Source organism: Carassius auratus, chromosome 38 (assembly GCF_003368295.1).
Source record: "Carassius auratus strain Wakin chromosome 38, ASM336829v1, whole genome shotgun sequence".
In the NCBI taxonomy this organism is placed as follows: Eukaryota; Metazoa; Chordata; class Actinopteri; order Cypriniformes; family Cyprinidae; genus Carassius; species Carassius auratus.
The window spans coordinates 2,932,412-2,957,731 of record NC_039280.1 but is presented as its reverse complement, the minus strand read 5'-3'; the positions used below and the strand labels follow the sequence as shown (position 1 = coordinate 2,957,731).

General features: G+C 33.6%; 2 protein-coding genes across 2 annotated transcripts; one reads left to right on the top strand and one right to left on the bottom strand.

The window, feature by feature from the left end:
- Window positions 1-6,608: 6,608 nt before the first annotated feature.
- LOC113057499 (fibronectin type III domain-containing protein 5-like) lies at window positions 6,609-14,268 on the top strand. Its single transcript, XM_026224922.1, has 6 exons — window positions 6,609-6,993; window positions 11,882-11,997; window positions 12,168-12,366; window positions 12,435-12,524; window positions 12,593-12,768; window positions 13,753-14,268. Exons 1-5 carry the CDS (start codon window positions 6,924-6,926, stop codon window positions 12,730-12,732), a joined length of 615 nt encoding a protein of 204 aa, XP_026080707.1. The 5' UTR covers window positions 6,609-6,923; the 3' UTR covers window positions 12,733-12,768; window positions 13,753-14,268.
- Window positions 14,269-18,492: 4,224 nt separating this feature from the next.
- On the bottom strand, window positions 18,493-25,307 carry LOC113056665 (uncharacterized). The gene is made up of 6 exons (XM_026223461.1): window positions 24,790-25,307; window positions 23,953-24,097; window positions 22,737-23,582; window positions 22,022-22,163; window positions 20,911-21,010; window positions 18,493-19,395 (listed from the first exon to the last, which is right to left on the bottom strand). The coding sequence occupies exons 3-6, from the start codon at window positions 23,466-23,468 to the stop codon at window positions 19,269-19,271; spliced, it is 1,101 nt and encodes a 366-aa protein (XP_026079246.1). The 5' UTR covers window positions 23,469-23,582; window positions 23,953-24,097; window positions 24,790-25,307; the 3' UTR covers window positions 18,493-19,268.
- Between the last annotated feature and the right edge of the window lie 13 nt (window positions 25,308-25,320).

The following is a 25,320-nucleotide window of genomic DNA, read 5'->3' as shown; positions in this document are numbered from 1 at the left end:
AATAAAATATTAGTGTGGAAGTGAGGACAAAATTTTTCATAAAAATTATATGTCTTCCAATGTTTTTAAGATTTTTTAATAAAAAATACAAAATATTATAGGAAATAGCTACTATTATGCCATCAAAATAAATATATTCTATATATATATATATATATATATATATATATATATATATATATATATATATATATATATATATATATATATTTTTTTTTTTTTTTTTTTATAGTACATATATATATTAGTAAATGTTTACCAATTTTATTTTTTCATAAACATTTTTTTTTATAAATATTTCCATAATAGTCAATCTTTGGATTTAAATAATGTACATCCACTTAAAATTAATTTGCACAAAATGTACATCACAAACACAGAACTCAAGAAAAACAAATGCTTTTTCCTGAGGTTTTGGAACAGAGAGTCGGTGTAAACATTGTATGTTTTTATAAATGATGTCTTATTGCTGATGGCTTGAGGTTATTAAACATAAGGGCCACCAAAATATCAACCGGAATAAAGAACGTCATGAAAGGGAAAGAGAAACAGAGCTATAAAGGAAAAACATGACATGAATGCACCATAATGATAATCCACAGACTAACCGACAGAAGATGAATGGAGGACCAATTACCCTTCAGAAACCAGCAGGATCAAAGTGTATCAGGACGCAAATGGACCATCACAGTGGAGAGAAACAGAGCAGAAGAAGTACTTTAGTTTCTGTAATGCTTGCTTTCATTTCAAATGACTAGAAACTTCATGGTGATTTATTACAAAAACAGTTCTTTGTTTACAATGCAACTTTTTTTTTCATTCTGTTCCTCACTTGGTTCATTAACAGTGTGCTATAATGAAGCAGCCATGAGAACCGCTGAGTGGCAGTGACCTTCTTTTAGAACGTTCCGGAATGCTCCAGCGATAACATTAAGCTCTTTTTTAATGGGCCTGTCTACATGCAATCCCCGATTCATTTAGAGAGGAGGACCAGATGTTAAATGTTTTAAATAAGTGCAGGAGGGACTCTGAAGGTGACTTAAGTGCAAACACTTGAGCAATTATAAAGTATTTTCTTGGTTTGTCAGCAAATTCTTTTCCCTGAACATGATTATGCTGCACAATCAAGTAACTTGTTTTGGCAGCATTGCATGTATCCTTCATGGAGAAGAAATTAATGCACTGAAACACTTTTTTTTTTTTTTTTTTTTTTTTTACAGATTGTTGGAATGCATAACTGTCAAGTAAATTTGCAGATGAAGCAAGAAAAATTTTGATTTATAAATATGATTTATTCTATACCTATTTTATCTAATAAAAAGTCAAATAAAGTATCAACAAAACGTGTCGAAATTTGCAGAACTACTGTATATAATGATATGGAATAGGCCATCTGAGATGTAGACAAGTTTGTTTCTTCAGCAGAACAGGTTTGGAGATATTTTGCATTACATTACTTGCTCACCAATGGATCTTCTGCAGTGAATGGGTGCCGTCAGAATTTGTAAGAAACAAATCCATCAAGATATTTTTCACTTAAAATGGTTTCTTTCGGCTTAAACAAACGTCCAGTAATCTTGTCTGAATCAGGAAAGAAATCTATACAAATCAATCACTGTTTACAAATGAAAACTGTCAAAAACATTTCTAAACAAATATGTCTGTATGATTTTGTTGTGAGAGGATAGTAGAGAATGGGCTTTTTCACTGGAGGAAGTGATATTATGGATTATGGATTTTTTTTTGTGTTTTACAAACATACAACTTTTCAATTCACATGATATTAATTGATGGAATGGAGTGTTGTGGATTATTGTGATGTTTTAATCAGCTGTTTGGACTATCATTCTGACGGCACCCATTCACTGCAGAGGATCCACTGGTGAGCAAGTGATGGAAAGCTCTTTTTTTTCTCCAAATCTGTTCTGATGAAGAAACAAACTCATCTACATATTGGATGGCCTGAGTTTGGAGGGTGAGTAAACATCATTTTTGGGTAAACTATTCCTTTAACATGATCTACCTCAAGCAATCAGTGTAAAAGTGTAGAAAGTGTTGCTTCTTTTCAGTGAAACCGAATATTCTGTAACTCTCTGTTTGGGTTTCACTGATTTTTGAGATCTAATGGGTTTTGAAGGCTCATGTGTGCTTCGTTTGGGTTACATAATAAAATGACACAAACTCAAGCTCATTCTCTCATACGTCTCAGTGAAATGAGACCTGAATTTACCCTCAGCGCACATTTGCATCTTTCTGATCATCAGAATATATCAAATGCAAATCATAAATAACCAGCGATATGCAACATGAATGAATCAATAAATAAAACCAAAAATAAATAAAACTCTAACTACGCTAAAATGTCTCGTTTTAAAGATTTTCCACATTCCACATCAGCAAGATTTTTAATATAAAAGTTTCTTGTGCTCATGAAGGCTGTATTTATTTGATCAAAAATACAGAAAAAAAAATCTTTTCTTTTGTGAAATATTTTAGCAATTTTTTAGTTTCTATTTGAATATACTTTAAAATATAATTTATTCCTGTGATGCAAAGCTGAATTTTTAGGATCATTACTCCAGTGTCACATGATCCTTCAGAAATCATTCAAATATACTGATTTATTATTATTATGTTGGAAACAGTTGTGCTGCTACATGTTTTGTGGAACCTGTGATACGTTTTCAGGATTCTTTTATGAATATAAAATGTTAAATACACACACACACACACACACACATACAAACAGCATTTATTCAAAATGGAAATCTTGTGTTACAATATAAACAACTCTTCTGAAGTTTGGAGTAAGTTATATTTTTCTTTCTTTTTTTGAAAGAAATTAATTATTTGTGTTAAAATGGATAAAAAGTAATTGTAAAGACTCATAATGTTAGAAAAGATTTTAATTTTTAAGAAATGCTGTACTTTTAATTCATAAAAGAATCCAGACAAAAACTATCACAGTTTCCAAAATAATAATCCCAATAAAAAAAAAAATATGAAGCAGTAAAATTGTTTCCCGCTCTTATAATATCAGCATTATATCTGATAATATATAATATTAGAATGATCTATGATAAATCATGTGACACTGAAGACTGGAGTAAAGATGCTGAAAATTCAGCTTTGATCACAGAAATAAATGATATTTGAAAGTATATTAAAACAGAAAACCAATAATAGAAATTGAAATTATATCTCACAAAATTATTTTATTTTATTTTTATTTTTTTTATCAAATAAATACAGCCTTGATGAGCACAAGAGAAAAAAACATACAATTTTACTGATCAAAAACTTTTGAACAGCACTGTATATGCACACTCACTTAAGCAAATGCACAAAACTTTGCATCACATAAATCAATAAGCTATTGGACTGCCTTATTCCAGAATCTCATTTGAATTCACTAACATAAGAAATGCATGAGGAATACATATGAGATATTGATAGCAGGGAGCAATTATGCCATGAAAAAAATATCAGTGGCATAAAAAATAGGCACGTCCAAGGAGTTCACTGTTATTGAAACAGTAAAAATCTTTAAATCGTTTAAAATATTTCATGTAAAGATCACATTAAAACTGTCTAACCACAAAATATTTAACATCTCTGTTTATTTTTGATACTTTTTCAAATATATTTTATGCATTCGTTTTATTCTTGATCCTGACTTTCAGTATGAAACTATGAACATTAAACAGTAAATATACACATGACAAGCAGTGAGGCCATTTCATAAATATTAAAAGGATAAAGGAAGTTTGATGTCAGCACTTCTGTGGACTTCCTGTTACCTCTGCCCAGCAAAGCATGACACTACAACTCTGGCTCAAGAATCCTGCCCTCACAGATACACGGACACTCACACTTTTCTGTTCATGCAACACACACACACACACTCGCACATACACAGACACACACTGTTTTGGAAGCATGTAATAAGAGACTAACTGTACATGATGTTGTGAGCGATAAAGTCATGAGTTGAGGTGCCCAGAATCACACTAGGGACAGTGAGAGGCCCCCGAATCACTCTGCTCATTATATAACAACTCAAAATACTGATATAATCAAGAGTGAGAGACACACAGGAGATTCACTGTTTCCTTCTTTGTTTATGAATCCTGCAGAAGCCAGAAAAAAATCTTGTAAAACTTTATTCTATTAATTTGACCTGAAGTAAATGCATTTGTAATGTGTTTATTAAATTGTACAAATATGTATTATAATGTATGAAAAGAGGTTTAAATAATCTGAATATACTGCATGACAATAAATTATTCTGAGGTTTGATAAATCAATGTTTAAAAATGAACAGAAATATTAATTTAGTCTCTCAGTTAAAATGAGGCATTAAGAGTTGATCCTGTATTACTATCATTGATTACTATTATAGTTTTTATTCATACTTTAATAAATTAAAATTTGTTTTTAAAAAACAAATAAAAATGTTTTTTTTTCTTTCAATTTGAATTTTAGTTTTAATATTATGTAAAGCTTCTTTTATTTTAAAGCGTTAGAAATTTTGTTGTGAACATTTGTGATTTTTCCCTTCTTTTTTTAAATAATACATTTTTATTTCAGTTTTAGTTTGTTATATTAGCACATCAACTTAAACTAAATGACAATGGGAAATGTTACAGATGTTATATTTTATCTTAGTTATTATATTTCAATCATCTATTTTTTTTATTTTTATTTTTTATTTTTTTACAGTTTTAATATAATAACATTGATAAGAGCAGAATACACAATAATAAATACGTATAAATGAATTAGTAAAATTTGGTGCACATATAAACTTCCTAAAAAATATTTCATGCCATCTACTCCAGCAGGATCTAGTTTAATGAATAAAAACAAAATAAAGTGATACTGAATATTAAGAATGTTTGGTAAAGGTAAGCAAGCTGTGAAGAAAAGTTGTCCACTTGTGCAGTCTGTCACTGAGACTGATTTCATTTCTCAAGCTCATGTGTAAGACACTGGAAGAATCTCTCACAGGCTGATATATCCATAGAGAAGATGTCCAAGTCTCTCATCTGTATGTGTGTTTCTGTGTGCATCTATACTGGTGCTGGAGTGTCAGAGCGAACACTTGTCAATCATCATCATCAGGCCTCATGCTGAAGAAGAGCTAGACTGGATATTGTCTGTGAAATAATCAATACTTATTTCTTTTGGATGGACTGAAATCACTGCAAAATACTGCTGCTGCACCATTTTTTTTTTATTAATTATTTTCCATGGAAGTCTATTATCATGATATCAGCTATTTCTCTCTCTCTCTCTCTCTCTCTCTCTAATTTGCTGTTATACTCCATATAACTCCATATACACGCCTTTTTTTTGCACAGGCCTATATAAAGGGTTAATGGTCCCACCTAGTGATCAAATCTAAAAAATAAAAATGTTTACCTCTTCCCAAAAGGGAAAACCACAAACAATCAAGAATGCATGATTATATGGTGTCATGGCTTTGCAATCAAAGTTATAATTGAAGTCAATGGGGGCAAAAACAGCCACCAACAACAAATGAGGGAGAAAAAAAATGCTGCACAAAAACTAACATTGCATCAAAGCCAATCTTGTTGCTAATCTTTGACATGCCCAATACTGTGATAAAAGGTAAAAAAATATCCAGTCCACAATCACTTTTTATATTGAAAATATGTCATTTTGTGTGGTTTATTTTCCCTCAAATCAATGACATCATTTATGAACTTGGTAATTAAAGAGTTAAAATCTTGGATTTTTTTCTCACATTTGGTAGTTTTGAAAAATGGAAAAAAGTGGAAAAATATTTATCTGATACATTTTTACAGTAGTTTAACTTAGTGGATGTTTTCATCCACGAACATAATGAAAGGGTAGTGAATTTGCCCACAGTGTAGCGTTGAGTACAAAATACTGGTCAAAATAAGATTGGTCACCAAAAATCATTCCGTTAGCTCAAACAGAGAGAAAGTTGTAGCCAAAATAAGACTCAACTTTACCCCCTGGTGGACGAAAACGTCCCCAACAACGCATAAGGGTTAGTCTCATTCCATCTAAGTGGGGTGATTCTTGGTCACAATAAGTGGCAACATGAAGAAGACAAAAGTCAAAATGAGTGCTTACATGCTAAACATCAACTTGAAGATAACGTGCATCAGAAAACATTTAGAAATAATATCTCCTTCTGCAGAAATGCTGAAAGGCAAGAAGTCACAAAAAGTAATCTCATTTAAACATTTCACACTGAAGAAAGCTAAATAATGCTAGTTCTAGAAAGAAAAAAAGCAACCAAACTTGATTTGATTATTAGGTAAAATTAAAAATTAAATTAAAATTAAATTAAAAATTAAGTCATAATTTAATATTTTATTTTAAAAATGATGGCAAAAATTAATAAAATAAAAAATAAATGACATTGAAATTAATTGAAATTACATTTAGATAAGAAATAAAATAAATTAAAATTACCCTATATATGTAAAATAAAGAATAATATAATAATATAATATAGGTGTTTACCAAAAGCACCTAAATCGGAATTTAGACAGATGCATTACAGATGCATCAGATAAAGAGCAAGTGTGTATATGAGAGAGAGAGAGAGAGAGAGAGAGAGAGAGAGAGAGAGAGATGCCACAGGCTCACCGCACACTCCTTCAGTCAGGTTTTCTTCTTCTTTTTTGAGCTTCCTCAGTCTTGCAGGTATGAAGACAGCCGTATGAAGAACCGCAAAGACAAAAGAGGCTTCGTTTCAGTGTCTCCATCTCAACATCCGCTGTGCAGAACGATGCAGGTGTCGCGCGGGGCTGATGTGGAGCTGTCCGCGGTGCTGAAATCGAGCGCTTCGGTTCCACAGAGACATTCATCGACGTGAATGCAAGACCAGCGGAGGACAGTCACATCTAGCCTGCGTGGAAAGCATGAGGAGGGTTTTCATGCCCACCCCGCTGCTCATATTGAGCTGTTTCGGAGCGTCTTGGGTCTTGGCTGGTAAGTTTACAAGATTGCATTCCATCAATGCTAATGGAGCCTTTATGTGGACTGCTGCACACATTCTTTTAATTATGACATCCGATGAGGCATTACGAGATAGTTGTGGTCACATGTGGCATGTGTAATGATTTGAAGTCTGAACATTCGCGGAGAGCCTGGTAAAATATAAAGCATTAAATTAATTTGGTCAGAACCAAAAGCCATGCTTGAACTGAACCGAAATATTATAGCAATAATACACACCTGTTGCATCATAACACACACACACACAAATCACACAGTGTCTCTCGAATGCAGTGCATCATAAATCTCTACTAGATTGTGTGAATTCAATTACATTATCGACCGCAAAAGACAGCAGACAGTGTGTCTTGCGTTTAGGCTTATTGAAATTATGAATATAGTTTAGTAATATTTCATATTTAGCTATGTTATACATGTGTTTTTGTTTTTTACAAATTTTTGATAGTTAAAATCAGATTATTTGGCACAAAAATGAAAATCTAAATATATAATTAAATTGAATTATAAATAAACGCAAAAAAAAAAAAACTTATTTAAATTAAATATAAAATGAATACATAAATTAACTTAAAAATAAAATAAAACTGAATCTGGCATAAAAATCTTCTAAAAATGCAATTACAGAAAAACACTGATTCTTTAGTGATTCTGTTCTGCACAAACCTGTCACCTTAAGCACAAGATCAAAAAGAAGCTTCTTCTAATGCAGACGATGCCTGCGAAATAATAAATCCAAACTGCAGCCGACACATTAATGTATGGGGCCATAAATTTTTCATCTTAATGCACCATATTCAAGCCCTAGTAAAGACGGAAAAGCCATGAATCAGGATATAAACTGGCTTCTGGCAGCTGCGAGCCTGCAACCGTCATACCCTTGATGCTTTCAGAGGCTACTGTTACAAGAGAAACTCAAAGGTTGAACTGTTAGTAGAAAAATGCAATTTATGTTATTATTTATTTATGCCATCATTATTATTAGATTTTTTTTTAACACAAAAGGAAAATTTGTGGTGAATCTTTTCTGTGCAAAAATCACTAAAGCTGTAGTCAACAAGGCTTGTGAAATATATTCTGAAGTCATATGACAGCTTTGGGTGAGATATACATTCACTTAGTCAGTGAGTCATATACTTATATACACTTTATCTTTATTGTGTTTTGGTGTTTTGTTTACTCGGTGTAAATCTATCATAAATAAAAAGCTCCATAGGCTTGTGTTGGTTGCTATGGAAACAAAGAGGAAGTGAGTGTGAATGTCTTTGGAATGAAAGTGTCCTGGTCCACATTTGTGTATTTTGTTAAGTAGCAAATATTATATCTCCCTTTTCATCTTTACAAACACATACACTCGTTATTATGGAGTTGTTGTTACTGACTAAAACTAAAATAAATACTTTTTAAAATAGTGTTGAACTATTAGTAGTGGTTGAATTGAAATAAAGCATAAAATAAACATTAAATGAAAAACAAACAAAAAATCATTGGTATCTAACTGAAATAAAAACTACAAACTGGAAATAAATATTTCAACTAAATCTTAAAATCTAAATTGTAATATTTATGTGACTGTTCAATCTTCCATTTAAGGCCAAGATAGAGTTGCTATTTTTAACTAACTAAACATTTTTAACTAAAAATAGTTAACAAAAAAAAAAAGGTTGAAATAAATAAAATGCACATTTTAGAATAAAAAAATATCTTCACCTACTAATTTCACCTACTAACTGAAATTAAAATAACTAAAAATATAAAAACTGGAAGCTAATTCAAACTATTAATAAAAAAGTATAATGGTAAATAAATAATACTAAAATAACACTGAAACTTAAACACTGTCTTTCCCCATAAAGAGCAAATAATTATTGGTTCCTATTAGAGTATATTTTTCCATTGTCTGGCAACTGTAAATAGTCTAAAGCTATTTATTGTTTTGTGTCATGAACATCCCTTACCTGTGATCAATTCATGCGATGGCTTCATGTGGCTAATTGCTTTGTGTTAAAGCGAGATTACATTCAAAACCTCTAGAGGAGCATTCAGTTCAAGCCTTCCTTCATTTTGTTTTGTCTTTAGTACAATCATCTTGACCTATTTTTCTTGACAGAGTCATTCTTTATGTTCAGCCTCAAGTGATTTTGTCTGAGATTAAATAAAAACAACCTAAAATTTATCCAAATAAAGTATATATACAGTGTAACATCGGTGTATGCCATAGCTGATAGTTCATGATATTGTATATGATAGCAAAACAAAAATAATTTAATTGAAGTGCTAAAAATAATGTTTTGTAATGAATTAAATACAGATATTTAAACAACAGTGCGATTGGAGTTAAGTGTACCGTTACGTCCCCCTCGGTGTCTAGGGGTGACAAGGGGAGTAACATATGCTACTTAAGAAAAAATAACAATTGTGTCGGTGAACTTGCAGACAAAATAGTGTGTGAGAGAGAGAGAGAGAGTTGACTATCTGTAATTCCAGAAATCACACTCATTTCCCTTACCATTAAAGGGTAAGGGAAAATTAGAGGTTTAACAATATGGATAATTCAAAAAGAAAGAATAAGGCGCTTGTAGCTTCAGGAGGGGGTTAAGGCCAAAATAACAAACAAAAAGGGGCTAACTGAAAACAAAGTAATCCAACTTACCTAGCAAACAAAACATCAAAATCAACAACATGTCTCTTCCCTGACTTCCTCACTGTTCCACAAAACCAGGAGAAAAGCATACGTTGATAAAATAAAAGTGGCACCCGCCTCCTTATTGCGTCTGCAGGCAGAAGAACAAAATAAACTAATTTCTAATCACTACAGCCAGTATAACAGGCTTTCTTGAAGATACACTACAGGCCCTGATCACACAATAGCAATCAAATACAACAGGCTTTCTTAAAGCAGGACCACTGCTTAAACCACCAACTGGGAAAACAGACAAGCCAAACTCTCTCTGGTGTAGTGTCCGTTCCCTCTGTTTGAATACAAGCTCCTCTCCACAGCTCTGACGAGGAACAGGTGACATCAATTAGGTCTTCTGTGAGAGGACAGGGAGGAACAGAGGAAAACCAGCAAAAACTACACCTCCCAACAGGACGTCAGGCAACAATGAAGCACAGTTACAAAGACAAAAGTACACAGTATTGACAGCAACAATGACATACATCTTAGGATATAACAGTACAGTCCGTTTGTTTATTTTCTGCCCGTCTTCTACATCTATGTGGGATGCTTCATTTATAATTCAACAGCATGTGAATGTTATTGCTGCCAGAATGCATTTCTACAGCCTATAGAGAAGTGTATTTAATACAGGCATCAAGCAGAGGATACTGTAAATGTCTAAGTGAGATATTAAGCTTGAAACATACAGTACTCCACAGATGCTTCAGCTATGCAAGCATGATTTTATGCATCATCTACATGTGTCAGAGCACCATCCAGAAGACAAATGCATGTATGCATTCTGCAGTGGGTGCTATAGCATGCATTAGCATAAACATTCACAGTCATTTGCCCAGCCGTTTTTCATAGTTTGCACAGAATCATGGTATAAGAGAAGGTGGTACAACCATATAGGGAATTCTTTCTGAATGTGTCTTGTATGTTAGGCACAAAATACGTTAAGTTACTCTTAGAGCCTTAAATACAAACACAATAACAGAAGCAACACTTCTACACAGCTTGCTGTTGCTTGAGACTGATTTGTGAGTCTTTCTTTCATAAGTCAGACTACACTGATCACGCTGTATGATGTTATTGCGCTCACTATAGTGAGGAAAAATAGTGATGATTTTCCACATCTAAAAACGACAAAATATTTTACAAAAGGATTTACTTTTTTATTTTTTATTATTGCTTACTTTTGCCAAAACTTCAGTATTAATATATGTGTGAATGTCCAACACTTCATTTTGGGTTTTCATAGACCCCTTGCATGAAATATGATCGCAATAAATGTTCATATACTAAGAATATCTGCTCTCACTGTAGCAATGCTACAACCTGTTTCTTCATCACATGACATGTAGGCAAGAAGGAGCTCATATGCATGAAAATTTTATCTGGGGCACCATTAATTGCACTGGACTCACTGCAGGTGGGCAAGTTTCTCATACGTCAGCCCTCTAAAAGGCTTACATCTAGAAACAGAGTTTACATGTAATGTTTGTGAAATAGAGAAAAACTATTCTAAACAGTAGAGAAGAGAAATAGCAATGCTCTCTGAAGCACACGGCACTCATTCAGCAAACATCTTCTGCTCACCAAGACTGCATTTATTTGATCAAAAACAGTAAACACACTAAAAACAATAAAATATTATCCTAACTTAAATAACTGTTTTCTATTTGAATATCTTTTAAAATGTAATTTATCCCTGTGATGCAAAGCTGAATATTCAGCATCATTACTCCAGTCTTCAGCATCACATGATCCTTGAGAAATCATTTATTATATATTTATTAAGCAAATCAGGTCAAATTAAAACACAATTAAACTCCTCACATTGTTACGTATTAATATTACAACACTCAGAAATGAAAATATTGCCATTTAATCACCCTGATGTCCTCCGAAACCTGTATTTCTGTTATTGTTCATCCTCATGATGCTCTTTATCATCGATGAATCACACATTAAGACCAGGAATGTGCATAAGAAAGTAAATGAATAAAATGTTTACATTTCAAAGATTTTCAGAGTATAAACGTCTAGCAAATATTAAGTAAACATTAATAAATAAATAAATAAATAAAATCCAAAAAGTTCACTTTAACTATTAAGTCCCCAAATCCCCAGCCAAAAAAGAAAAAAAAAAAAATAGAGAGAGAGATTATCTGCATGAACCAACTTTGTTTTTCCCAGACAGTTTGGCTGCTCCAGTGAACGTGTCCATCAGAGATCTAAAGGGCAGCTTTGCTGTGGTCACATGGGACATCCCAGATGGGGAGCCAGTCATCGGCTTTGCCATCACACAACAGGTAACCAGAACATGGAGAGAGAGAGAGGGAGAGAAAAGTCACATACTCAGCACTCTCTATATAGCATGCATATATTTGTGTGTTCATTCAAAATCTATAGGGAATTCAATTTATAGTGAAAAGTGAAGAGAAGGCATTTTGTTAAATACTGTTGTATCTATCCATAACAGAAAAAAGACGTCCGCATGCTGCGCTTCATCCAGGAAGTGAACACTACCACGAGGAGCTGTGCATTGTGGGATCTGGAGGCAGATACGGATTATATAGTGCATGTTCAGTCCATCAGCATAAGCGGGCCAAGTCCCCTCAGTGAACCTCTGCAGTTCAAAACGCCAAAAGATGCTGAAACACAGGCATCTAAGAGCAAAGGTACAACTGAACCTTCTTTCATTTTTCAATATGAATTAAATAATTAATAATCAATGTATTTTTCACAGACGAAGTGACCATGGAAGAAGTGGGTCAGAACGCTCAGCTCCGGGCAGGAGAGCTCATCATCATCGTGGTGGTTCTGATCATGTGGGCAGGTGAGTGATGGTTCATTGAACGGCATATTGCACATCTGCAGTGTTCATCTCATTTTTGTCTCTTTCAGGCGTGATTGCGCTCTTCTGCCGCCAGTACGACATCATCAAAGACAACGAGCCCAACAATAACAAGGATAAAGCCAAGAACTCATCCGAGTGCAGCACCCCTGAGCATCCGTCAGGAGGTCTGCTGCGCAGTAAGGTATAACCGCTGGCCTGAGAGAGGCCAGACCACACTAGGCAGGTACAATCATCCCAAACTCAACTGGCATTTCTCTTCATGTTTCATAAGACCATCATCATTCATAATGCATTTCACATTTGATATCAACTGTGTTATTTTAGTTTCATTGAGGTACTGTTTAGTTTAATATTTATTTTTAAAATATTTTTTATTTTATTTTACTTTTTATATTTTCTTTTTTCATTTAAAAGTAAAATTGTAGTAAATATATTTTTGGTGTTTTTTTATGTCTGTGTTGTTTTTACTCGGTTTTAACTTTAGTTATTTTAATACATAAATACAGTTTAAATAAAATATGAAATAACTCAAAAACTAAATTAAGTAAAATATAGAATAAGTTGTTAACATTAGTTAATTGCACGGGTTAACATGATTTTTTCCCCCACTAATTTACTACCATTATTAAAACCAAAAGCTATATCTATTAATATTATTTAATGGACTTCCTTTATTAATAAAAATGTTAACTATAATAACCAATAATTTGGGTTTCTATAATTTTAGTCAATTATAACAGCTCTAATGCAATGATATTCTAGTAAACATAAAAGTGCAGCAAAATCGCAGGTAATAAGTATATAATATAATATAATATAATATAAATACACTGAACTACTGTATTTTTTGTATGTAATGAATATTTTTGTATATTGAATATATATATTAACACTGTTAGATTTACCAGGTGTTAGATTTATCAGCATAAAACTGTTAGATTTATTAATTAATTATCCTTTTTTTTAACAACTGTCGGTGCTTTACTGTACATTATGGGATTGCATTCTCTGGGAGCAATACATGTTATGCTGCTCAAAACAGTTAACATAGAAGCTGGTTTAATTATGTTGGTTTGGCTATCTTTTGAAACAGCCTTCGCATCCTTCATTTTTTCATTACTCCACTTATTGCACCATGTTCTGCGCTGATCACTCCAGGCCACCCTCCAATCCTCTCACATTAGACATCTGCTTCCACTCTCCGCAGTTCCCCAAGAACAACAACAATAACCCAATGCCATCTGTGAACATTATCAGAGTGTGACAGGATGGTTTCTGCCTCGATGGATTCTGTCTTTACCACACGGACACAGAACGGCTGTATGTGCTCATCCTCCAAACAGGAAGCAGGAATATTGGAGTTTCCTGAAAAAAGCTGGAATAATCCATAGCAAGCATCTGAAATATAAGCCAGAATGGTGAACTTTCACACAGACCCGCTCTGGCTCCAACAGTCTGGAGATGAGACATATTCTGTGGCTGTTCATGACAGAAGAAAGAAAGAAAGAAATGCAGGGAAAAAGACCCTTCTAACTTCTCTTTCTCACTTTACAAACAACTAGTGTCGGCAGGAAGATCTATGCCCATTTAAAATCTTCCTTTTAAACTTGAAAACTCTTGAGCTCTGCTCCTTTATCTGGTTTTCTCTTTTACTCTTTTCAAACGGCATGATCCGCATTCCTCTCAATGGTGGTGATGGTTTTATAATACATTTAGAAGCCACTAAATGCAGAACATACATTTCAAGCTGTCAAAATGCTCTTGTAATATATATATATATATATATATATATATATATATATATTGGGGGGTATGCAAGCATCAAGGGAACATTCCATTTTAGAATTTTGCAAACATGGGTACGTTCCTTTGAATGTTCTCTGAACATTCTGAAATAAAATAAAAAATGTAAGATGAATGTTCCACTAAAACAGTTTTTAGAACAATATTTAAGACCACTCTACAGTATGTTCTACTATAAACATGTTCTGGCAATGTTCTGAGAATGTTTCTTGTTGGCTGGGTGGGAGTTCAAATGTCTGAAACCACATTTAAAATATAGGATTTAAAATAGCACTTAAATACTTAAGGTTTAAGAATATAAATATTTTAAACAAAGAAAGGCTATAAAGTAAATAAGAAATATTTATAATTCTGCACAATTCCTGCACAAATGTATAACAATGTTGATGTGATTGATACACGTGGTCAGATTAGTTCCTGAAGCTCAAGACTAGAGTTGTTATTTTCAAATAAAACTAAACCGTTACAACAATTTTCGGTTAATGAAATTATGCTGAAATTAAAAACTAAAAAAATAATGAGTTTATATCCTAAAATTAAATTTATGCATATAGAGTTTATTATTATTATTATTATTATAAATATGACTTAACTAAAAAGCAAACTGAAATTAAAATGAAAGCTACAAACTTAAAAATGACAGCTAATTCAATATATAAATAAATACTACTATATTATATACAGCTGAAGTCAAACGTTTAAATACAACTTGCAGAATCTGCAAAATGTTAATAATTTTACCAAAATAAGATGAATTATACAAAATGCATGTTGTTTAGTACAGTACATACATTTGATTCTTAATACTGTGTTGTTGTGAAAACTTTAGCACCGATTGAAGAACATTTTTTCTTATTTAGTACTGCCCTTCAGAAACTAAAGAAGATAGTTACGTTTCCCAGAAGACAAGTTACATTTCACCTTTTGAAAAGTTTCCACTTTTGACTTCAACTGTATAAGTAAAATAACACTGCTCTTTGGAACAAGAAATTGAAAATAAACAAATAAAAACTAAACAAAGCGGTTTGAAACTTTTTGGACCCCAGTGTAAAATATGGGATTTTGCAGCAGTTAGAAAATTCACTAATAAACCTGAATATTGATATTTGAAATCACCAGGATCTTACCTTTCACAAACTCTAAAGCACTGACAAAAATCTACAATTTTGGGTTTTTCATACTGCCTTGCTACTACTGAAAAGGACTTGTTTTTGGATTAAAGCTATTAAAGCCACCTGAGTTGCACTCAAAAAAAAAAACTTTTTTATTTAAATGTAAGATTCAGCTTTTTGAATTGCATAAAAATGTTTCTGTCCATTTGGATTACATAGTTTTAATATAAAAGAACTAATAAACTTGCATATTGGACAGTCATGCATTAATGAAACAAGTTTTCTGTAATAGTACTAGCAGACTGACTGCATTTTAAATACACAGTAACCAGATTATGTATCCTATTTAAGTCATTCATTTTGCAACTACTATAACTGCCTGTTCCACAGCCAGACATATTTTATGTTTATATATATATTTTTTTACTAATTACTGTTTATTTTCATAATTAACTAATTTAAACTGATTCTGAGCAAATTGAATAAATATGTTTTTAAAATGAGTATTTGAATAAATATAGATGCAAATAGTTAATAATAATTTGAGTGCAAAAATTGTACCTGTTTCATTTATGTAAGACTGACAAATATGCATCACATTTTTCACATTCACAACTTTTTAAGATTGTTAATGTTAAAACTGTGTAATCCAAACAGATGGCAATCATATGCAATTCAAAAACATACGGTAAATATGAAATTCGGGCCCGAAAAAAAAAAAAAAAAAGATTTATTGACCCCCCAGCACTGTTAGATACTATAATACTGTTATACTTCTGAGTGGTTGTGTATATTTCATTATTTAGTACATAGTGTTTTTTCTTTAACAAATGGAATTGTAGTAGAACTGAGTAATTTAAACATTCTAATAGTGCTTCTGTTAGTTCTACATGTTCTCATTATGATGTCAAGCCTGGTCTCAGTTATTTTAAATGGGGTGAGAGAATTTTGTGGTTGTCTGTAAGACAAGATGAATGATAAAGGACATTTTCAGTATTCACCGGACAGCCGATCAGAGAACTTCTCTTCAGTGCTAATAATATCATGTTTCTCTAAAGGACATCCCCCTGTGCTTTCTCAATATCATCTCTGAGGAAGACTATCCTCCTCTCTAAACAAGGGCTGAACATGCTTCACATCAGCAATAATAACCACGGGGAATTCTGACCGGCCTCCAGGATTGCACTTAAACCGGCGGGACTGTCAACAGTGGTCGATAACAATATTTATCAAGACTGAAGTCACTGTCACTATGCTCTCAATTTTACTGTGTGCTTTTACCACACTATCCTGGATGCATTGATTGTCATTAAATCTGATGAATGGAACTGAAAAATCTGTTGTGCTGTGACTGCCACACTTCCTAAAGCTGAATTCAGAATGGGAAAAGTAATGACTGTTTATTAAACAAATCAATATTCCCATCCTAAACTCACACTAATGGGTTAATCAACCTTTAAATGTTTTGCTTATAGCCATTTCTGCATATTGGAATAGGAATAGTTCACTCAAAGATGAAAATCTGTGGGCAATTTACTGACCCTATGTTTTTCCATAGGAACAGATTTGGAGAAATGTAGCATTGCATTACTTGCTCACAAATTGATCCTCTGCAGTGAATGGGTGCCGTCAGAATGAGAGTCCAAACAGCTGATAAGAACATCATTGTAATCCACACCACTCCAGTCCATCAGTTAGCATCCTGTGTAGCAAGTAGTTTTAAGAAACAAATCCATTGAGATGTTTTTAACTTTAAACCGCACATTTCTCTCCTGAGAGGATCCATTGGTGAGCAAGTGATTTAGCGTTACATTTCTCCAATATACTTCAATGGACTGAGAGCAAGTACATTTTATAGTTTTTGGGTGAACTACTCCTTTAAACTGAGGAAGAGAGAATGCATTTTGAACATTGAAAAAACACACTTTATGAGAAAGCGCCCTCTTCTGGCATGCATCATAACCCTAAAAAATACATGCAACAGCAGATCAGACTATCAAATGTGTTATCATTTTGTCAGGATACCTATTCTACAGTATAATGTTTTTTTTTTTCTGTCAATCATGCTATTAGAACCCTATGGACTCCGAATGAAGATGCTTAATTTAACTTCCTGTAATCTCTGCTGCTTCTTTTGCAAGAACTTCAGGATGGTCTAGATGAGGCTTTCACAAGGTTACACCCTGCACAGTGTACTTTAACAGGCCATGCTATAAAAATAATATGAGTACATTTTATTAAATTAATAAAAAATCTAATTTTGTGTTTTGAGCGGTAAACTAAAGTGTCACTAATAGGGCATAAGAATCCACAGTGAAGAAAAACGACACCCAGTGTCCTTTGTTGGTACAGCAGCTTAAAGTCTCAGAATTTACAAGGTTTGATATCAATACTTCATAATATAAGTTGATATCTTTTTTTAGGGTGAAACCTCCCCTGTATTATATATTTTACCATAAAATAATATGGATATCAGCTGAACTCAAAAAGGGGGTGACAGTTAATAAAGTATTGATACCTTTTGACGTAATGGCTCGATGGCTCCTCACTTGATTGCTTGCTAACATTGTTTCCCTGTGGCCACAGTTAAAATACACTATTCAATGTACCTTAACAGTATTTTTTTTCTTATTTTAAATGTTACTTGCAAAAAGTAATAATAATAGTAACTTCTAAGAGCAGGTGCAGTGACACAGTGGCTTTATCAATCAGTGATTGGTTCTTTCATTTGAAGATGGGCACATATGTTGTAATGTAAATCATTGGAATCTTTAGAACAGACTTTTTCCATACATACTTGACATATCGAAACATTTACACGTGTACAAAACGTTTGAACTTATTTAGCCTAAATGACTTCCCTTTAAATTATATTCCTGTTTTAATTTTGATAATCCATGGCATATTAAACTGATATTGTAACCAAAATAAAAAAAATTCCTATTTCCCAAAACTTTTTTTCATTTTATAAAATTACCTGGGTCTATGAAAAAAAGTAATAACATGACCAGAGACAGACAAATACAGTAAATCGTTTAATTTAAATGTATAAAGTTTATAAAACTGCTTTAAGCAAATGTAACACATGAACAAAATCAACCAAGAGGACGCAACATGCATGCTCTTCCTAAAAGTAACAATGATGTTCAACAGAATATTTTTCTACTCACAAAATATAAAATCTTTTACCCATGTCCCTTTATATGCATTTAATGTTAAAAATGTAACTGTAATTAGTTTACAAAATAGCTAAAGAAACACTGCAACGTTTGTCCTCAAAAAAGCAAACAGTACTATGCAACAATGTACAACAAAGAAAGAAAAATGACTAACAAATCAAATATACAGTAAATTGGACATATTTGTCTGGCGACTGAACCTAAAACTACACAGCAGCTGTAAAGGTGAATAAGCACTGGTTGGGGTTAAGGACTAAACTCTACTGAGAATATTAATCATGCTACATTACACACAAATAAATATCAAACCACACACTATTTACATATCTGAATTCTACAAGCACCAAAAGACAAATATACTATACATTGTCTATTTATATATATATAAATCTTTTTACATGACGTCCCAACACCACTATTATGAAACATGCAGTACAAACACGCCACACACACCGTGAAATCACTCACACACAAAAAAACAGCAACACACGCAAACCAGATTAGATTTCTCAGCGAGCAACTAACCAGCAGCACGAATCAATGATCCTCACCTTTATAGCGATGACAGAGAGAAAAGATATGAAACAAACGACAACAAATATACAGAACAATGAAGTAAAAATATTAAATCAGAGCACTGGGCTCCTGTGGAAAATATCTGGCACTTTAGCAAAGCGTCGATAGGAAAGATGGCATCTTTTTTGCCACTCGTCAAGGGAGACTAACTGACATCTGGGATGGGACTGAAGATAATTCCTACAAACAATGAGAAGAGGGGGAAAACATGACTGAAGGAAGATTCTAGAACTGAGAAAGCAGCACTCCTTTGAGAACTAATGAATATTCATGAACAGAACTGCAACTGCTGCTTTCACAAACTTTACACACACTTCAGTGACGACAAGATGCATCATGGCTCATATAGCAGGATATAGTGACAAGCTCAACAAAAAGATACTTTTTGGTTCAGATGTTTATTTGGCCAAAAAGATGCAATTTTGATAGCTTGTAATGTAAATCATTGGGATTTTTCTAACATTATAACATACTACTTATAAATAGTACATATAAATTGTAAAATGCACTTTATATCTCCAAATAATATGTCAGAGTAAGATGATATTTAAATGCTTAGTGTTATGACCGAAGCTCTGTAGTTTCAAAAACATAATGCAATGAGCTTTCTTCAAAGATCATTATTAGATCATTACTTAAGATCATATTTGATGCAAATAAACACGGCTTTTCTAAAAAAAAAAAAAATCTTATCCATTGAGAATCAAGTAAATGTAAATTCGGTCAATCCACAGTCCAATGTTCATCTTGAAACATTAAAATATAAATTACATTTATAAAAATAATTAAAGATTTCACAGCAAGACGACATGTGGTTACATATACCTGAAGGGGGATAAATTATACTAACAGACTTCTACTGTGCTAAAAAGGTTAAACGATCAATTAGATGATTGTGTACACAACAGGTCTGCTCTTTACAGTTAAGAGCATCTGGTCTGCTCGATGGAGATCTTACAGTGTTACGAAGGCTCCCTCTAGAGGACAGACTCTTAACAGACACAAAAATCAGGTCACTTTTACATATATGTACAGTACTGGTCATCCTAAGGTTTTTTTTATGTTTTTGAAAGAAGTCTCATTTTACCAAGACCTCATTTATTTGATCAAAATACAACAACACAGTAATATAATTTATTCCTGTAATAGTGCAAAGCTGAATTTTCAGCATCATTACTATAGTCTTCAGTGTCAGACGATCCTTCAGAGATCATTCTAATATGATGATCTGCTGCTCAATAAATTTTTTTAATAAGTGTTAAAAATATTTTTTGGAGGGGGCTTTGATGTATTACATAAATGGTGCAATGAACGGCGATCAGTTTGCATGCTGGTAAGTGAACCAGACTTAATGATAAGAAACAATGACCAACAAAAAAAAAAAAAAGAGAGATCAAGAAGCTAAACAATACTACAATATTTTAGATGTTAAAATACTATGCAGTCAATTTTCATGTGACTTTAAATCCATATTGGGTAGTTACCTGCTTTTATTATATTATTTACCCCCTCATTAAACACCCAGACACATTATGATAATGATAACTGGGTGAAGAAATGTGCAGGAACTGTCATACAAACAATTTCACAGTGCAAAACAGTCTTAATGCGTCTAAAAACAGGCTTCATTTTCTAAGTATTTTTTTCTTTAAATTGGGCGTAAAAGGTGTTTTTGATTATTCTCATGAGATTTACCTCCGTGTGAGGTCTGAGGGGTGTTGCCAGTGTGGTCCGGTCCTTCCAGTTTGATGACTGGCCACAGTGTTCATCAAAGTTTGGAGCTCAGTGATGACACCTGCCCACACAGACAACTCAACCTCAAACAACAATGTCCTACATAAATCACACTCATGCTAAATTTCCTAACTGATGCTATAATGTTTGTCAAAACACCAAGATGTAGATGAGTTTAGTTTGTTTCTTCATGGGAACAATAGCATTCAATCACTTGCTCACCAGTGGATCTTCTGCAGTGAATGGGTGCCGTCAGAATGAGAGTCCAAACAGCTGATAAAAACATCACAGTAATCCACACATAGATAATGTCTTGTGAAGCAAAAGGCTGTGTTTTTAAGAAAAAAAATCCAATAGGAAATTTTAACGACTCGCATTAAATTCTGAACACATGCGTTTTAGACTGCTTTGCTTGTAAACAGAGCTTGATCTGATTTAGATGTTTCTCTCCGGATTCAGACTAAATGTACTTTTTCACTGGAGAGAGTAATACTGTGGATAGAGGAGTCATATATTAGATGGAATCAATGGTTTGAAATGAAAACACCTTGATGGATTCGTTTCTAAAAAACACACAGCTTTGCTCTTCACTAGACATTAACTGATGGACTGGAGTCACGTGTGGATTATCGTGGTGTTTTTATCAGCTGTTTGGACTCTCATTCTGACGGCACCCATTCACTGCAGAGCATCCTTTGGTGCGCAAGTGATGGAATGCTACATTTCTCCAAATCTGTTCTGATGAAGAAACAAATTAATCTACATGCATACTTAGATGACCTGAGGAGTCAATGTTCAGCAAATTCACATTTTTAGGTGAAGTATTCCTTTAAAATTTAGAGTAAACTGTAAGAGCCCACTGGTAGATTTTCTTAAAGCATGAACACTATGACTCCCAAATCATAATCTGCTCAGGCATCATGGCCAGTTCGGCAACATGGAATCAACCAATCACAGGAGTTCTTTTTCACCAACCAGTGGCAGACAGGGGAATCTTCTTTTTACATGTTTGGCACACACAAAATACGCACCTTGAATGAAACCGAAGTCAGTGTATTGTAAAGTGTTGTACCGTTTGCTGCTCCTTTCTCTTTCATATGTCTTTTTACGGACTCGACATACGTCTTCTTCCGTCTCTCCCACTCCTCTTCAGAAAACACTGCAGGTTTGGTGGTGGTCTTGGTGTTGTCTGGAACCACCACCTTGGACTTCACCTGCTCAGTGGGCAAAGAGACAGCTTAATGATGCAGACACTTGTCTGATGAGTGCCAAAACACACAAGCTGAAGGAAGAAAACGTGGGGAGAATCATGGAATCCAGTCATAAAAAGGTAATTTGCAGTTTAACAAAAATGGTATCCTCTAGCATTTCACTTAATAAAAACAGTATCATGTCAAACACGTTAATATCTAAGAAAAACACTTTTTTGTATGTTGGTTTTTGCAATTAATTGAGAAGTAAATATCTTTATGATTTAAATACATTCACCAGGCGTAAAAAAAACTAAAGGTTGGCTAAAACTAATATGTTAACAAGTTTCCAGGTTTTGGCCTACAAAAGATGTCACCTGCAGCACGCTTCACCAGTTTAGATTTGGTCTCCAAATTTAAATTTCCCACATGAGGACATCATATGCCTTTATAAGAATATATAGCTTCAAGTGTCCTCCTTTTGAATTCCATTATGGACAAAACACACATGAACAGGTATAAGACAACATCAGGAAGAGTAAATAACGAGAGAAACTGGTATAAATGTCACAAGTACATAAGGGATGGAGCTCAAACCTGGACCTGAAGCGGGAGTGTGCTCTCAAAGCTCTCTGCGGTGGTTTCTTCATGTCCCAGAGTCACCTCAGGCTCTGGCTGTTGACTGACAGACACTACTTTTTCCTCTTTCACTGGGACAACAGTTTCTGGGGGCGTGATGTGGGATTTTGATTCATGGATTGGGATATGATCACGGGAGACCTCCTTGACTTCACCTGTCACAGGTCCCTGAGAGCCAACTAAAGAAACAGAACTACACAAATCAAAGTTTAGAGATGAACGCAATGATATTTTAGCCACAGCAGTCTCTCTGTCCCATTTTAAAACCGGTATTGGGGAGGGAAGGCTCTCCCGGTCTCGATCTATCCAGTTCTGTTTGCAGTTGGACAGAGGGGTGGACACGACAGGGGTCACAGGCTGATTGACCTTTGACCGAGGCGGTGTGATGTGTTTTGATATCATTAATGGCTGTATAGGTGTCAATCCCTGGACTCTGCTTAGAAAGTCCACGGAGAAGTATCCCTGATCCGGGGAAAACGTTCTAGTGATGCATTGTCTTTTAAGGGGGGTCTCGTAGCTCTCATCGAAACATGAATCTTCCAGCTGTCTTTTATGTGCTCTGGGTTCTTTATTGGAAATGTGTACTTGAATGTTGTAAACTGGTCTGTTGTCATTGTACTGCTGCTTGGAGCTCACCATGTGTGAGTACACTGATAGTGGTTTTAAATGATAAGATGAATCACCGGACATTGTTACTCAAACTGGAGTCAATCAGGACTGGAAGAGGAAGAGGAAAAAGCAGTGTCTGGTCAGTTTTATCCAAGCAGGACACATAAAGTGAGGTCTTGGCCAAAGTGCATGAACCTGAGAAAGAATATTGTTTATCAGTAGATTAGACAAACGTTCATTTTAATTGCACGGTGTCATTCATTCAAATTTACCGCCCAAAAAACATTTTTATGCATATTTAAAGAAATGTATCAGGTCAAACCGATGCTTGTGTTGTTGACATAGCTAGCTTAAACTAATTGGTTCAAGTAAATACGTGCACGAGTGAGTCGCAAACAATCGATGGTCGTTTTAAAAAAACATAAAAGTGGGTTTTGGTGAAACGTGAGACGTGCACGTACTACGATTTTGTAAAAACCGTCAAATTTACCCTTTTCTAAATTGGCAATTATGGTAATGGAAGAATTAACGTTAAGTGTCGATTAAAACTTTTTTTTAAATTTACCTGTCGGGTACAATAAGAGGTTCCCTTTTGAAGAGCTACTTAATCTTCCATAAACTTCAGTTTTTCACATCCATCCTCGACTTTGATGGAGCGGATTATTACACCTGATATTTAACTTCTCAACCACACTTCGTCTTCTGATTGGCTGGAAACCAGAACATGTGATTTGAAAAAAATAAAACGTACATTTTATTCACATTATTTAAAATAGTTTTAAAAACAGGCCAGGGAAGATAACTGACTTTATAATATAAAAATATAGATAATAAGGGTATTTTTGAAACCTGCTGGTGAAAACGTGGACCTCATGAATATTAATTACGTAACGCGAAGGTCTGTCAGTTCTCTCAACTGATTGGCTCCAAGGCAGACGTTCGTAAATTGGTTGTTTAACAAGAATTAAAGGTGTCTTGTGTCATTTTTTTACGTTAAAATTCGGGCTATCCCCAGTGTAGAGACGACTACGACTAAAACTATGTATAAAATGAGTTACGTGACTCCATAACATACAAACTATACCCTCCTCAGCACACTTTTACACAATAATATCAAACAGCGCTGAATTTTTTAAAGTACTGAAAGGTTACCTGTTACTGGAAAATAACAGGTGTTTGTTATATGTCACGTATCATTATGAATATTCATAAATTTAAATAAAAAAACTTGTATTAATAAAACTCATGAAAGTGCGTGACAGTGCCGCCTTATGATTAACACCTGAATGAAGACTTGTAGGCTATAGCCACTGAAATGAAACTTTACAAAGAATATATATATATATATATATATATATTAAAAAAAAACATTATTTGCAATCAAACTAATTCCAGTACTAACCTTATTTTCGTCAGAAAGCAAATGGCCAGAATCATATTGGCACTGCAATAGTTTCACAACTAGAGAGTCATGTCAACTCAAAATAGTAATCAACACAAAGCATTTTCATGACAGTTTTAATTTATGAACATGAAATGAATAATGCAAACTGAAACTAACACTGAGGTGTTATAAATTCTACTCATGAAGTGTAATAAAACCTGAATACAGAGCATCAGTAAACCACAAAATAACTGTCTGTATTAAGTTCAATTAAAACAACAGTCAGTTCTTTGCTCAATTATTATGATCATATATATATACATGAACATTTTTTGACATATTTTTGGGCAAAGGAATACATGTAATATTGCAAAAAAAAAATATATTGGAATTTCTATAAAAACATACCATGGACATCCATGGTAATACAATGTTTTTGATTTTTAAACACTCACATATAGTAGTACCATGATACTATGAAGTCCCTAATACCATCTGGTACTGTGACATCCATAGTGCTTTACTGGATGAGTATAGTAACCTGATGAA

Coding starts and splice junctions, on each gene's coding strand:
- LOC113057499 (XM_026224922.1), top strand. CDS start 6,924: ATGAGGAGGGTTTTCATGCCCACCCCGCTGCTCATATTGAGCTGTTTC. Junction 11,998..12,167: donor GCTTTGCCATCACACAACAG/GTAACCAGAACA, acceptor TATCCATAACAG/AAAAAAGACGTCCGCATGCT. Junction 12,367..12,434: donor ACAGGCATCTAAGAGCAAAG/GTACAACTGAAC, acceptor TATTTTTCACAG/ACGAAGTGACCATGGAAGAA.
- LOC113056665 (XM_026223461.1), bottom strand. CDS start 23,468: ATGTCCGGTGATTCATCTTATCATTTAAAACCACTATCAGTGTACTCA. Junction 22,164..22,736: donor CACTCCCGCTTCAGGTCCAG/GTTTGAGCTCCA, acceptor CCCACTGAGCAG/GTGAAGTCCAAGGTGGTGGT. Junction 19,396..20,910: donor CCCTCAGACCTCACACGGAG/GTAAATCTCATG, acceptor CATTGTTTGTAG/GAATTATCTTCAGTCCCATC.